At 28.3% G+C, this 17,289-nt stretch overlaps 2 protein-coding genes across 2 annotated transcripts in view; one reads left to right on the top strand and one right to left on the bottom strand.

Annotated features, from left to right (window-relative positions):
• The first annotated feature begins 640 nt into the window (after positions 1–640).
• Positions 641–2,422, top strand: LOC113373213 (E3 ubiquitin-protein ligase CHIP-like). Its single transcript, XM_026613517.1, has 6 exons — positions 641–826; positions 1,095–1,293; positions 1,363–1,504; positions 1,823–1,928; positions 1,990–2,046; positions 2,115–2,422. Exons 1-6 carry the CDS (start codon positions 707–709, stop codon positions 2,355–2,357), a joined length of 867 nt encoding a protein of 288 aa, XP_026469302.1. The 5' UTR covers positions 641–706; the 3' UTR covers positions 2,358–2,422.
• A 2,319-nt stretch (positions 2,423–4,741) lies between these two features.
• LOC113373598 overlaps positions 4,742–17,289 on the bottom strand; it is a 15,872-nt gene continuing 3,324 nt past the window's right edge. The window contains exons 6-10 of the mRNA XM_026613887.1: positions 8,757–8,876; positions 6,122–6,320; positions 5,836–6,024; positions 5,438–5,748; positions 4,742–4,861 (exon numbers count right to left, since the gene is read on the bottom strand). Of these exons, the coding sequence (XP_026469672.1) occupies positions 4,742–4,861; positions 5,438–5,748; positions 5,836–6,024; positions 6,122–6,320; positions 8,757–8,876 (939 nt within the window). The remainder of the gene's footprint in view (positions 4,862–5,437; positions 5,749–5,835; positions 6,025–6,121; positions 6,321–8,756; positions 8,877–17,289) is intronic.

Genomic DNA, 17,289 nt, shown 5'->3' on the forward strand with positions numbered 1-17,289 from the left:
AGTTTATGGTGTGACAGGAGCCATTTACAATAACTTCGACACTGAGGAGAGATAACAATTATCGTTATGCAGGAACGTAGATAATTAGCGATACCTGCTAACTTAGTTAATTAGTTAATTAGCGTTATCTGGTAATAATTTATTAAACTAAGTTCTGGTCAATATCTAATGAATAGTCATATTATTAATAAAATATATATTTATAAACATACAAAAAAAAAGAGTATACACATATATTCATACAAGTCAAAAATATTGACGTTCGATAATGTGTTCAGAAAAAAATTATTATTAATTTAATTGATCTATATGAAATACAAAGAATCTGGAACATATCTTGTGGAAAATATGTGCAGAGACAAAATACGTAAAAACTCATGTATCATATTATATATATTTATATATATATATATATATATATATATATATATAATTTTGGTTCCTTTATTTACTTTAAGCTTAATTTTTGAAAGTTCATAATAGATGTTCACAAAAAACAGAACATTCAAATTTGTCAATGAGAAAATCAGTTAATTTTTCTTTCTAATGTTGCCGTACTTGCACTTTGCACATCTTAAGACAAACTGACAGATGACAGCATTGGTCACACTACAATAGTTTGTTTATTTCTGTATTGCAAGTGAAATTAAAAATAAAATTATATAGTGCGCAATAAGATACATAATTTAAAAGTATTAGTATAAAAATGAGTAAGCACATGTATTCAACCGCTAATCTGACAGATCAAGAATTAAAAGATCAGGGAAATCGTATGTTTAGTCAGCGAAAATATGAAGATGCGGCCAATTGTTACTCAAAGGCTATTGTAAGATTTTTTCTACACGAAATTTCTATCTTGATGTAGTGATTAAATAATCAATTTTTGAATCATGTATTTTATTATTTGTTAGTTGTATCTTATACAAACAGAATGATTTCATTTGACATTTGACACCTTTGTTGCAATATTAGTATAGATGGACCTGCATAAAATAACTTTTGTTTTAAACTCTCATTAGTCATTAAGTATTAAATTCATATCCACATTATGCTCAAATAGATAATATGAAATCGTTTTAAACTATCTCTTACAGATCAAAAATCCAAATATGGCAACATATTTTACAAATCGTGCTTTGTGTCACTTGAAACTTAAGAGATGGGATGCATCTTGCCAGGACTGCAGACGTGCCTTGGATATGGACTCTAATTTAATAAAAGGACACTTTTTTCTCGGACAGGCTTTACTAGAATTAGAATTATATGACGAAGCAATTAAGCATTTACAAAGAGGTTGCATATTATGAAACCAACCATCATAAAACAATAATAGTATTTTTGACATTGGTCTCTGATTTTCAGCAAACGATTTGGCTAAAGAACAGAAGTTAAATTTTGGTGATGATATCGCTTCACAAATTAGATTAGCTAGGAAAAAGAGGTGGAATGTTCAAGAAGAGAAGAGGATTGCTCAGGAAATAGAATTACAGTCGTATTTAAATAGGTTAAAAATTGGGATTACATACATATATATATATATATATATATATATATATATATTTGTCCTAGCCATCTTAAGACTAACTTGAATTTTGATATAAAACTCCATGTTATTTCAAAGTTGAAAAAAAGAAACTTACCATTGTCTTTTCTATAACTCCTTTGAAACATGATCTTTTGCTCTAAATTTTTAATATCCATATTATACATAAATTTCAATTTTTCAAACACATTGAGGTTGATTCAGGTTTCATTAAGAATGGTCATATTATTATGGAATCCTAAAGATTAAAAAAAAATAAAAAAGAATTATTTTTAATAGGTTAATAAAAGAAGATATGGAAAACAAAATACAACAATTGAAATCTGAAAATAGAAATAATGAAGAATATATTAGTCAAATGTCTTCTGAAATACAACAAAACTGTGTATGTATACATTATTATGATTGAATTATCTCTCAAATTTTATATCAAATATTTATTTTAGGAGAATTATGCAAGAGAATTAAATAATTTATTTGAAAAAGTTGATGACAGAAGGAGGGTTAGTATAGTAAAATTATTAAACTTTGTTAATTGTAGCATTATAATACTCACCATTACGATTAACAGAAACGAGAAGTACCTGACTACTTATGTGGCAAAATCAGCTTTGAAATTCTTAATGAACCTGTTATAACACCAAGTGGGATTACATATGAAAGGAAAGATATTGAAGAACATTTGCAAAGAGTTGGTCACTTTGATCCTGTAACTAGAGTTAAACTCACACAAGATCAACTCATACCCAATTTCACAATGAAGGAAGTTGTCGATTCATTTTTACAGGAAAATGAATGGGCTATTGACTACTAAATATTGTTAAACGATTATTGCTTTTTCAAATGAAAATAATTATTATAAAATATCTAATTTAGCCTCGTCCACTAAACAATATTATAAAATTATGAATTACTTGTGTTTTTAAGTAGGTTGTGTATGTAGTATTAATTTACTTATGTTTCATTATTTGACATTTTATCTGAAAACTTGTATTTTATTTGCAATGGATTGCTCAGCAATGTTGGATTAAACCTTGAATCATGTTGTCTTGTATGTAAGAATATTTTCATTATGTATTATATAGCATAAATAAAAAATATATAACTATTCTTTTTGTGATTTTCTAAACTATTACAATTTGTATATTTTGTCATTCTTGAACAACAAATTGCCTTTACCAAATACCTACTTCAAACTAATTTTCAACTTGAATCTTATAAAGATTTGCAATAGATATAACCAAAATACAAGAAATTATGTGAATTTAATTCCATACAATTAGTTAACAATTAATTTAATCTGAAATCAAATAATTTAGATTTGAGAATAATGTCGGTTTTCAATTCACATTATGAATGGAAAAGATCTTTGAAAATTTCATATTTTCTATTTCATTTTCTTTGACATAACATTTTAATACAGTTATTTGTTATTTTAAATGTTGACATTTTCCTCAAAAGTGAAATAAAAATATTTCATTTCATACAATTATATTATTATAGATATGTCATATTTTTCTATATGATTTTATTTAATTTTTGGCGAGTTTGCAAATTTATAAATTAAGGTGTGATTGATGGTTTGGTCATCTTTAACAAAGCATTGTTTTCAAAAAAAAGGTTGCTTTCAAAATATTGTAATTTAGTTACTCACGTTATATTAAAGCAAAGTATATACATTTTTCTTATAAGATATATGATATTGTTAATGCAAGTATTACGTGGGCTAATTTATATAATTTATAAAGACGTATTTTAAAATAAGTATAGAATAAATATTGGAAGCGCTAACTCTAATATGCAGTATTTTTCATTCGTATTTATCTCAAAAAAAAGCCAAAATATAAAAATAAATGCCCACTTAATATTGTCAAACTGAGATGAGCATTATTTAAATATAATGAATTTTTAATTAAAAATAGGCTGCATGAAAATCAATACAACGAACAAGAAAATAAAGATATTTAAGTATTTTTTAACCATAGTTATAACAGCACCAAAAATTCTACATAATAGTTTGTTTTAATATTTTACATATGGTCTCAAAATTTGCTCATCTCTGTATGGATCTCATATAAATTTGAGTAACTATTATTTAGAATAAAGATAAAAAGTAAATACATTTTATTTTATAAATAAATAGATAATATTTGTTTGATGCCAGTAAATCGTAGTGGATTTATAGCTGTTTGTTTTAATATCGTCCGAAATAATAAAAAAATACACCAAGTTCACGCTTTTAATTTGGCTTATGTATTTTATAAACAGCGAATAAAATTTTCCGCATTTAACTATTCACTGTTTATTTAAATCAAATGTTTAATTACACCATCACTTAAATATATATTTTTGGAGTTTCGTCACTAAGTAATCGGGCCAAAGTAAGTTATTTTAAATCACCATATAATATTTTAATCGCGATTCATATTCATCAAAAGTCGCTAATATCATATAGTTAGATATTGCTTTTAAACAACGTATTTCTCCTGTAGAAACATTGTCAAACGTAGGTAAATGCTATTTACTTGATAAAATTAAATCGAAGCTCCTTTCATCTAATTATCACGATAATTATCATTTCTCACATTGGACCACTTGCTAAATTCACTGGATATACTTCTTACTCATACATAAATACAATGTATGAAGTTGTATATAATCTTAAATACATCGTTTCAAAAATTTTTCGTTAATTGTTTTACACTTCGAGATTCTCGCTAACTTTTGATAATATTAGGCAATATTTTTTATTCCCATAAAAATGTATGTTAATTGAAAATATCTGTATCAAATAAATCATTGCAATACAAAGTCATTTATCACGCAGAATCAAAAGAATTAAAATCATATCCAGAATAGACTAAGACTTTTAGAAACTTCGGAAAGACGTTTTAGGAAAATAGAACCCTTTAGCAAAGGTATATTAATAGTAGTCAAAAATAATGCAAAATTAACGGTCACAAACCTTGCACTTGAACTTTGTATAATCGCCTCCTGCGACTCTAAAAATCACCATTTATATTGCAAATAGTCAAACGATTTTGACGTATCGTTCTGACTGTCTTTCGATGAAGACGTGCAGGAAACAGATGAAACATTGACTGGTGATGAATCAGCGGAGACGCTACGCAGCGATCCGGCCGCAAGAACCCTTTCGCGCCTACAGAGTTCGAGCCCTCTGCTGGCGCTGGCAGCATCTCATTGGCCCAGTTGCGAAGGACTTAGTAATAGTTCAGGACGACAACTCCCTGTCGCGTTTCCGTTTCCGTTGTTTGAATTGGACGCAGTAGGTTCACTCATTGGACGAATCTTTGGTACCTAAAATAAAAAAAATCGTATGGTAGTATTTTTATAGATTAATTAACTTCCCGAAGGACAAGTTTGTTTTTGCGAAACAATCAGATTTGCTGATTTTATGTTTTCTCGACGTTTCAAGTGATTCTGAACCGAATGAGAACAAATTTAGAAAATGTTTGTGTGTGCGTCCATGCGTGTGTACGTGAGCCCATTTTTGACCTTTTGTCGACGTTTTCGCATAAACGGCTGGACTGATCTCGAAAATGTAGAAGTTATTAGATGTATATCGATTAGGACAGTTTTAGCGACGATCGACCAAGCCATTGCAATTGGCAGAAAAAAGTAAAATTATTCGTCAAAGTTTTAAACCACAATCTTGAATCGAAAGGTATTGAAAGTCTGAAGTAACATACTAAATTTTTATAAGCGTAATACGATAAGCGCTTGAATTATAAAAAACCATTAAAGCTTGAAAGATTCTGATCAGAATTTATGCCGGCGCGTTCTGTACGTTTTGTGGTATTTCGTACGTAGCTACTGATTACTGTCTACGTCCGAAATCAAAATACACTTTTAGAATTTTACAATTCATCATACCTCGATTACCGTCATCAGATTTTCCTCGCTACTTGTAACACTACAAACATCCAAGCTCTGCATTTCGTGCCCTTGAATTGCTTGCATCTGAAGTTGAATTGATTGTGATGGTTGGAAAATTTTCGAACAATGCGGCATCTGGTGATTTGAATCAGGCCGTTCGCACTGCGTCGTGTACGTCGTAGTATTCGTATTTCCACAAGGCGCTATAGAGACCCGCTTTTTATGACTTTGCCGATTTGGATCTTGTCGAAGCAGAGATGCGCATTGCTCGGAAAGCGCCAAATCTTCCTCACCATTTGCCATTAAACCTTGATAAAATATAGAATTATTCATGCAATATGTCTTAAAAGAGAAGATTAGAATATAAATACAGAAGAGCATTAGATTAATCACACCTTGTTTCGCGCTGGCTGATCCTGGTGGGCGCAGGTCATATTCAGCACAAATCGGTGCAGTGCGACAACGTTCGCTACCGCCTGCTGCAGTTACACGTTTACTTCGCTGTCGTTTTCTGCGGGCACGACCACATCTCGAAGGGCAGAAACACAGAAGTATTCGTACCAAACAACATAGAAGGCCACAACCTTCAACACGGAATAAAAGTTAATAGAAACGTAAAAAAATCATATTTTGGGAACTTTATTCATAAAACATTTATAATCATAACATAGTGCAGCATACCTATTAACGTAGGTCCAATCAACCTCAATTCTAATGTTTTAAAGCCCTTTTCGCCAGTGCCGACAAAAGATATGACTAATCCTATCGCTACCGTACCAAGTCCCACGTACAAAATCGCATTGGCTGCAGAGCTTTGTTGGTACAAGCCGAAGAAGTCCTCATCATCAGAAGAACTACCTCCGAATGATGCGTCATGTATCTAAAATCATATTTCGCAACCAGGGTGTGAATTACTTCATGTTTTCCAAAACTTTTGAGTGTTAAATGTCTTTCTTGGTTTAGTAGACTATCCGATCATTTTAGTAATAAAACTGGGTTAAATAAAAATTCATTTTTACGCTTCAAATAAAAATAATATTGAAGGGTGAACGGTCGGTAGATTATAGCCGGAAAATTTATGCATTATTATTATTATAATCACAACTAAAATAAAAATATAGGCTAGGTATTTATCAGGTTTAGAGCTTTACTTTTAAAATTAATTAAGATTGTATGCACATTAGAAACATTTGCCTTTTGCACCTATATATTACGTTTGTCAAGAAGACATTTGGCACAACTTAGAAAAAACTTGAAATACACCTATCATGTAAATATTCAATGAAAGACTATTGGTTTTCATGAAGAATTGTATCAGTAGGATAGATGTTGATTTGTGCAGTTCAACACGAAACTGGCATTTGTATTGATCATTTGGCCGACATGACACAAACCTGGAGAAAGGTCAAACAGCGTTGCGGCGGTGGTAACGGGAAATGATTATGCTATGAGTAAAATTAGGTCGTTTGTGAATTACGATCATTAAACATATTGCTTCTCCACCTGAAAACGCGAGCGACAAAGTCTATTTAGACAACAAAAATTGTGGTTGCAGTCATTTCGGTTACTGAATGATATATATGGCCACGAAAATGTAGTACGAGGTATTTACGATACGTTATTTGAGTAACTTAATGTAAAGATTTATGTATAATTATCTGTAAAATTATTCATAAAAAATTCTGTATCATATTTTCTTCCATATTATGCATACACATATATTCATTCATACGATTCGTATGTATAACTCCGAATTGAATAATCTTTATCGCGTTCAGGTGTAACGAATAGTTTGTAAGATTAGTGAATCTATAGAGTAACTTTATGTGCTCAGTTTTATTAGATTTTTTTCTAAAATGTATTTTTACATCAAATGATATTCTGTGAAAAACTTTGATATAACTATTTGTATATTTTTATTTGTAATGTAAATTAAATCATAATTTTATTCGTTGTATACATTTAACAAAATTTCTACATTAAGCCAAATTTTATAAACATCTATTTATAACACAAAGTGATTTTTGTATATTTTTTTATTGTATTCATTGTGTATATTACGCACTAAATGAATTTGAATTAGTATTATACTGCAAAGTTTGAGATCTAAGTTGAAAATGCTAGTAATACCTTTCAGCATTCTTTAAAAAAAATATTATCCCTACGACAAAACAAAGTATGTCCACCATATTTGTCCACATTTGTAACGGAAAGTGTAAGTTATTTATAAACAAAAACATAACATTCATTTTTTTTTGGAAATATATAATTGGTCTAACATTATCATGTCTAGTTAGATAAGTAGGAAAATTTCAAGCAGACATGATTATTACATAAAAGATTTAGACATAAATGCATGTAACAGATTTCAAAGCTAAAACATATCACAAAACACAAAGATTTAGAAAAAAAGTGTCACTACTATATAAAAACAGGTAAAGTTATTATTTACTGATCAAAATTGCAAGAAAATCAGACGGACAATGTGGTGTGGTGCATATTGATTCCAACAATCAAGAGTTACACATACCGTTTACTGCCTCCCATGGTTATGCATAACTATATAATTTATTAACATTTGCATGTGCCACATACACGAAAGTACACGTTAAAATTTTGTTCAGTATACAACTACTGTCAATATTCGTGCTGTTGCCAATCATATTTACCGTGTATCGATTTTGTGTAATCACCACACCAAATTGTAAGCTGACTGTTCTGAAAATTAATTATTAGAGCAACGAAAACATTCATGTTTGTTGTTTTGACATAATTAAAAATATTTACAGACTAATAATAATCTACTATCTTTTACATATTTAAAAAAAATATTTATCCGTGTTCAAAATAAAAGTTTGTTCAGCTCCCCGTGCTAATAAAGTAATATTTTGTAAATAAAGGTAATATTTTGGAAAATATATATAATGAAGGTAATATTTGGGAAAATTTAATTCTATGTAATCTTAATCGATTTGATTTTCTTTATTAGGTAAGTCTTATAAGTTAAGAAATAAAAATGTATTGATACTGAATACAAAACATTGAACCTATGAAACCAGAAAAATCCAGAACAGTAATCTAAGATTTCTAATCTAGAACAAACAAAGATTTATAAAATATTCTATTCGAACGTGATCGATTTGTTCTACTAGAAATAAACATACATTATGTTGATCAATACAATTTTTCAAACAAAAAGCCTAATACCGATATGTATTGACTGACTACCATGTATTAAGTATGTGAAATTGAAAATACATAGAGTCAATGCCATTTTGAAGGATTGATGGTAGAAGGATTCAGGTATGATGCTCACCCTGTTGCGCTTCATCCAGCGCATGTGCGCCTCGGACTGCTTTATTCGGTGACAGGCTGCGGTTTCTGAGACGCTGCAACGTCTGCCGCGGTCCAGCCAGGCAGCCTTGCCCTGGGCGCACTGCACGACACAAACGACAAAAAAGAAAAGACACAGATTGTAGCACGATGGCTCAACGGGCACATCGATGTGCAGAAACATTATAAAAAAGGGCTGGTGCTTTCAGTTTAAAACTAGCTGTAAGTGGAATTCTGTCTTAAGGCAATTAAGGCATCGTGCCTTAAGGCAAATTCCCGTACCAAAAATTATTATTTTTTTAAAAACGAGTAATATTTTTGAAAAAAAAATTACTTTGAAAAAATAAGATTTTTGAGAAACTATAAATTTGACAAAAAATTACTTTTTTTTGAAAAAAATTTTTTTTTCTTTATTTTGACATATTGTGGAAGATCTGAACTTTCTTTTCAAAGCAATCGTACTGCTTTAACTGCATAGGGACCAAATATAAAGCGCGTAAGCGCCGCGTCGCTGTCTAACGCATAAGGACATTGGTACGGAACCCATAGGAATGTTAACAAAATGTATACTTATTGTTAAAATCTCTATAAAATATCTGATACTTTGATGTGCATATGTCTAATGATCATTTTTGACCGCCAAATGGCTCATTTTTTTACTTTTTCCTCCGTATCTCCGAAACCGCTAGACCTACCTTCATGAAAATTTTATCGATTCTTCATCTTGTCAATACAAGTGAAATGTTTTTTGAATTATTCAAATCGGTTGATCCGTGTTCCCGAAATCGTCGACGAAAATTTGTATTCGCACATACATACACACACACACACACACACACTCATATATCCATTTTTTCTAAGGTATGCCAAAATGTTCAGAAACCTCTGAAACGTAAGGATATATAAAAATTTTCATTTTTGATTTTTTTGCGATTACTATAACTTGCCCTACGGGAAGTTAATTATTATTTTGATGATAAAATAGTTTATGACGATACTCACGAGGCCGTTGATTTTGAGACTAATGAAGGATTAATAAGATGAACTTTTCAGTTCTAGTCTTATTTTGAACAAATCAAACATGTCAAAAGCTACTTTATAGTTCACTGTTTATGAACTGCCGAAAATGCGCTTCATAAATTATTTTAAGTAATATATTATAATTATATATAATTTAATATAAAAAGAAAATTTGTTTCATTGTAATTGTTAAAAGATTTGGCAATACTAATCTAAGGATAGTTAGTTAATTTTGACACTTTATTGAGCGTAAATAGACCACGCAATTTCCTGAATTGGTTTCCATGCGTGAATCGAGAATTCTATTTAATTGATCGTTATGGCGTTATATGAGTATTTACCGAAAATCCTTCATTTCATTGCTAAACTCCTGAACAAAAAGTACTAACTCAAGTAAAAAATGCTAGAATATGAACATTCGTATTAAAACAAATTAATATCTAGTTAAAATACTAGTTTTATTTAAAAAATTCTTTCAAAACTCATTAGCACCAACCCTTTTATTGACATTTAGAAAAAACAAGACAATAAAACTTATAAATATAAATCATACAAATATACAAGGAAGACTTCGGTTTTGTCATACCGTTTTATGCATTCTTCATTATAATAAAATAAACCATGCGTCAAGAAGTGAATATTGTATGCCGTATCATTAAAAAATATGAAAAAAACATTACTAGCTAGCTACCAAGCCATGTAATCTCCTATTTATTATTATCATAATCTGAACTAACCAACTAACTATATATATATGTATATATATATATATATATATATATATTAATTAGTATATTATAAAATTTATTATTTACAAATAAACAAATATATTAGAAATGTATTATTTCAAATGTATTAGAAATAAATATATTTCGATTTCTATTAAATAAACATATAATTTAAGTTTCAATATGCATACACACGTATTTATTTATCGTTCACTTCCTGATAAAAAACATTCATCACACTGACATGTAGATAGTGGAATAAATGCAAACTAAAACAAAATAGAAAAAAACTGAACATGCAAGGAAAATTACTGACTCCATAGCAAAAACTCACAGAAACATTACAGTTATGTCATAATAGAGATTAAAAGATTAAAAATAAGTTAAATAGAGTTAGTTACAAACGATACATTTCGTTTACAACTTATAGGAAAAATCAAATAGAGCTTCCTTTTGAAAAGGCAATTGATTACATTACATTGTTACAATGAATATACTTCATATTTATATCGTCCACTTATTTCAGTCAATAATAATATTAACCATATTACTAAATGTAACACAAAGATCATATTTATTTATTTAATATTTTTCATTTTTCTACCTCGTTTTATTTTTATTTGCTAAAACAATTTGATTAATGGGATTACGAATTATGTCATATCCATTAATTTTTCAATATGTAATTTTGTTGCCAAAAATTATATTCATATAAATATAAGTACATATTTAAATACAACCTGGCATTTAATTTCAATATAGAGCATTTCAAAATCCTTATCATTTAAAAAACGATTATGTATCTTGACTATTAGTCGATTACAATAACTTTCATATCAGAAAGTCAATTATTCTAAAAAGTATTACAACTTATCCCAATAAATGCAGTTCACTATAGGCAAACCGTTTGATGCAATTTATTAATTACTATCCGCAACGCGGCTATCAAATCGAGATCGGCTTAATTAGTAATGTTAGAGTTGATCGATATTTTGAACAGCTATTCCTAAGGGACTTATATAGCATTAATCAATTTGAATTTATATTTTATCATCTCAAAGATAAAATATTTAAAAAATAACACAAAACAAATAACATAAGATTAATATAAAAAATATAATATTAATATAAAAAATGTTAAAAACTAACAGGGATGGTAACTATGTCTTTAGATGAATTTCGATATAGTTTACCTTGAATACAGTTTCTATTGAATAATTATTTGAATATTAGACCATAATTTTACATAACTTGTAATAGATCTTCATTTCTTTCAAATACATTTTAATATTTTGAATAAATTTGAATACGAATCATGGTATAAAATTCATTTAAGAGACACGACTTAAAAATAAAAATAATAAAAATACTTAATATATTAAATAATACTTCTAGATAACTGGTGGAGCGATCAGACCTATTCTCTACAATTTGAATACATTTTTTTTCTTAACTATTTTTTTTACCTCAACCATTTTCTTCAATTGTGTATAGATACATTTCGCAATAATTATTCCAACAATAAGAATTGACCGTAATGAAAACAAGAAGAGTTCTAGCACTCTGGTATAATTATATTATAAGTTAAAGTACATAATTAATTTCGGCATTAATTTTTATTATTATATAGTTAACGTAATTCTATCAAGCATACTCGATGAAAATGAAGTATGAAGTCAATTATTATTTTTGTAAAACAGCTGAATGATAGAAAACATTTTGTTCTCAAAACTATACGGTTTTAAATAAATAGTATATATTTTATTTTGATGCATTGGCTGTTAAATAATCAAATATGTTCAACATTAAAAAAAGTATATATATAAAATATGTATGTATGTATTATATGTACATTGTATAGTACGTATTTATTATTTACATACACATTAGATGCACACATATATAAGTCTAAAACTTGGAATTTCTCTCTTAAGTATATTTTGAAACTTGCTCGCGCCGTGCAAAGACTTCGTTCTCTCTAAGAAACTCACTAAGATGGAAAAACATTTCTAATCCTTTCTTTAAGTCGACAAAAAGAAATGTCTTCCATGTTTAATGTAATGACTCATATTTATTAACATTTAGTTACTAAAACGCGTAAGTATTTTTAAATAAATGGAAGAGAATCATTATACAAAAATTATAGATGCAGGATTGTTAAAAAAACATGTTACATATTGAAGTTAATGGCAGTGGACATTTGTGGATAATGTGAACATAATTTCTATTGAAGACTACGTATGCATGCTCTAATTCATATATTTTCGTAGTAAGTAACTCAACTTGCAAGGATTATAGGTATTAGATATACATTGTCTATAAACATTGGAGTTTAGTTTTTATTTTAGTAACTTGAAAATATACACATTTTTAACCAACTATTAATACAATCGTATTCGATACACATTTAATTGTGTTGCCGATGTTTATGATTGTGATATGAAAATTTCAATAATTACTGTGAAGGTATCAACGAAAACAAAACCATTAACATGCTTATCAATATCAACATCTGTATCATAATCCATTCAGGTATATTTTTTGACTGAGACACCTCCCTTGGTTATTGATTCTACGTAAACTAGTACAAAAGACACCAGTAGGAATGAACACGTACGAAAATAATCGAAGATTTTCTTCTTGGAAAAAGGGAAAACTTACCAAATGTAGGTTTATGATCATAAAATACTAACGTGAGAATTATTTAGAGTGTATGGAAAAATTATTTTTTATACATATTATTTATAAGTTAATAATTCATACATCTATATATGAAACTGAAAAACAAATAACGAGTAACGTAAACTTTCCTGTATACATTTCTATAAATTGATGTACTTGATTGTTGTTAAAATATATCTTGTTTATTAGTGCTAAATTAATTTTTTACACACACAACGCGTTTCATGAATTAACAATTAAAAAAAAAATCAATCAGAATATTGATTTTTTATTTGAGCCAAAGTTGCTCACGATGCCCGAGTGATGAAATTAATATATATTTAAGTGGTTGCTGAAGTCCATTTATGTAATGAATTCGCAATGATTTATTAAATTCTCATATAGTTATCGATGATTAAACGCGCGCACAAATATATATATATATATATATATATATTAATATATATAAAAAACTAGCTAAATAAATTATAAGATGATGCTCAAGACGTTATTTTTGACGATGCTTATAGAATTCTCCAAAATTGCAGTAGACAGACATGAAAATTTACAACATGCTGTTGTATATTATGTGGTTGAAATATATTTTATATGACATATACTACGTACATATAAAATGTCCTATAGTTAAATGCTTCAACGCTTAAGGATAACCTTATCTTACCGACACATTTTACATCATAAAAATATATGGGGCACTGATATGCAGGTGTAAGTACGAGCCACACCTGAAATCTGAAGTAATATTAAAAGTGCTCTATAACCGTAGAAGTATATGTACTACACATTATGTTATCAATATGGAGTATATATTATTATATTTACATACACAAATATATATATATATATATATATATATATATATATGGGTTTAAATGTCATATAGAAAATTTTAAGTATTTATTATTTGTTAGATGTAAATCTCAATTAGAAATGCAAAACTTGTATTCCGTAGTATTTGCATGCATTAAAACAACATGCTGATTTTATATTGAGATATGAGGACTAGTTCGTGACTTATATAAAACTAATTGAAAAATAATACAAAGTGATGAATTAATTAGAGTAAAAATTTGCATTAATTTTAACAAACTATTGGAATGTATTTCATCATGTTTAAACTTATTTTTAGGTCTATATATTCATTTTATCGTCTTTTTTTAAATGAATTTAACCGGTAATCATGAATATATATTTCCTATTATCCATTCCATCTCAAATATATCAGTCACAGAAATTTGGAAAAAAATATATTTAAAATTTGGCAAAATCGTAAATGCAGTTATATGAAATACTTGCAAAAATTCATTTTGATTAATCAGACGTAAAATAAAATTTAAGTGGCATGCAAAAGTTTCGAATTCATTTTCCAAAATAAATAAAAAACTTGCATGAAAAATGAAATGCAAATTGTGTCGTAAAAACAAAAAAAAAAAAACATTGAAATTTGATTACATGAAAATTCTCGTTCAAATTAAATGTTTAATTTTAACGTTGAATTATTATATAACATTGGAAAAAATATAAGTTCAAAATAATAATTTAAGTTTACTTATACTATCTGAATTTATATTTTAAGTAAATTTTCAGAGTAAATATTTTCATATGGATATTTACCTCACCAATGAATCTCTGTTTTTAGAGGAATAAAAAATAATTCGATTCAAAACTTTACAAACTGTTATAACATTAACCAATTAAATTACTTGAATGTTATCATATACAATGTAAACTAAAATTTCTGAATTCTTATATGAAAAAAAAAATGAGATGATTTAAAAAATTCAGACTATCCCATGCAAGTTTTGTATTACATAACAAGGATAAAATACTTTTATTATCGGAAAACCAACCCGTTATTATCAAGTATGAATATCAACGCAAGACAGGTCTGTCGCTCTATTTCGCCCGGAAACCGCTGAATTATATAACACGTGTGTTAGGGACATCCGGCCTAGAGCGGATGTCGCATGGGTGGAAGTAGAATGAGTGGTGTGTGCATAAAGAACAATAGGTCGATTTGGGCGAAAGCAGACCAGTGTAGCAGATTGAAGAATATGTATTCTAGAAGTGGTGTTTCCAGTCTGTGGATTTCTAGATTTTTTTAATGTCAAAATTTTATATAAATGTTGTGATAATTAAGAGGTTAGAGCAAAAAATTTTTTGCTTAAAGTCAGCTGACTAACATTTTTGGATGACTATTAGCTAACATACCTTAGCATTACGATTTCCAGTCTATATCATACCAATGATACAAATACAGATCTTTATATGTTGTTCCTCGAGGTAATTTAAATTAATATAGAGGAACTAGGGGCTACATGTAACGGGGGTAACTAGTAACAGATATTTTCAATAGGATCTTAAAATATACAAATATACTGGACAAATGAGTGAGGCTCACGGGCGTTTGTTTATTTTGAGACCAAAAAGTAAAAAAGTAATTCATCACGAGTTTTCGTCTGGTTTAGTCAATTGTTATTTATTTTAATCAGGTAAATGTTATTCTTCTATATAATTATAGTATTTTAATATGCACAGAGATTCTGTGTATAATTTTCACGGTTTTTTTATAAACTCACTTTTATTTTGAAATTCCGAGTTGGGGTTAGTTGAGCTAAAAATACTGAATATAATGGTAAAATAATTCCTAAGATAGGATATTGTTTTGTTGATTCTACTTTTCGTTAATTATTCAAAACAAATTACTATAAGTTTTGTTTTCTCTGTCAATAAAAACTATAAATAAAGAACTGGTATTAAAAACTTATTTTATTTCATCACTAATCGACATTGAACCTATGATTTTATTATACTTTCTTAGTGCTCAACTTGCCCCACCTATGTGGTACATTGAGCATACTTGACTTTTTGCATTTAAACAGCTGTAGCCTTTAAATTTTACTTATTATTAAAAAATAGTTTTAACACTTTTGTTAAGCGATAAACAACAAATCCATTAAGCCGTATAGCATATAGCAATTATTGAGACTTTTCATTGAGGAGCTACAGCCGTATAAGTAAAAATTTGCTCAACTAGTCCCGCCCTACCCTAGTTATCTTGATTAATGTAAAAAATAACATCTGACGTTAATTGAAATAAAACCTTGATGCTAGTTGTAACATGTAATGGGGGTAAGTTGTAACAAGAATTATATAAAAATTCAAGTGAAGAAGTTTGGGTAGATTTTATAGTTTGTGATATGTGGGTAAATATAAATTGTTTTAAAGGAAATACTATATATTTTATTTGAATTATGATAATAATTGTAGTTTACGTTGATTCACAATAAACATATAACTATATACAATATACAATAAATTGAGACATAATATATTTATCTGTATTAGTTATAGTTTGCGTTGATTTGCAAAAAGAATTACTCAGAAACAAGTCAACTTTCCTAAAAATTAGTAAAGAATAAATTAGCAGAGGTATTATTGTTGTTTTCTTGTCGTTACTACTTGCTTGGTAAACGTTACAACTAGCCTCAAACACGAAGTAAATTGTAACACCGCACTTTATCTAAAAAATAATTAATTGTGAAGTAATGAACAACAGTTGTGGAAGTATATTTACTTAATTCGGTAGTAGAATAATAGTTACAGCAACTAACCATCTTTATTTAGAACAAATGCAATCAGTAGATCTCAAGATATATTAAATTGTAAAAAAATCTGTTACAACCAGCCCCTAGCTCTCCTACTGCAAAATTAAAATTTAAGGTAAGTGCACAAAATTGCTAAGATTTTATAAGATTGCAAAGTTAGCAATAGATAAATATTCAAAAGCACTGAATGCAAATTAAATCATATGTAGTTAAGATTAAAATTAATTTTTTTTTCAAATATAGTACATCTTTGGATTTTATTGGATCTCTTAAAGCTGTCATTTATATCAAGAAATATACTAGCAAAAATCTACCACTAAAAGAAAATATTATAACTCATTATATTTCTAATAGTGTGATCTTGAAAGTTAGCAAGTGATTGAGATTAAAAATTAAAGATGGTATATATCTATAAAAAAATGTAATCACTTTCAGCAATTAAACAGTGAACACATACCCACGATTCAGGCGGATATCT

This window comes from Ctenocephalides felis, unplaced genomic scaffold, assembly GCF_003426905.1.
Source record: "Ctenocephalides felis isolate EL2017-DRISC unplaced genomic scaffold, ASM342690v1 CF-g0.4_SCAFFOLD_01604, whole genome shotgun sequence".
NCBI lineage: Eukaryota > Metazoa > Arthropoda > Insecta > Siphonaptera > Pulicidae > Ctenocephalides > Ctenocephalides felis.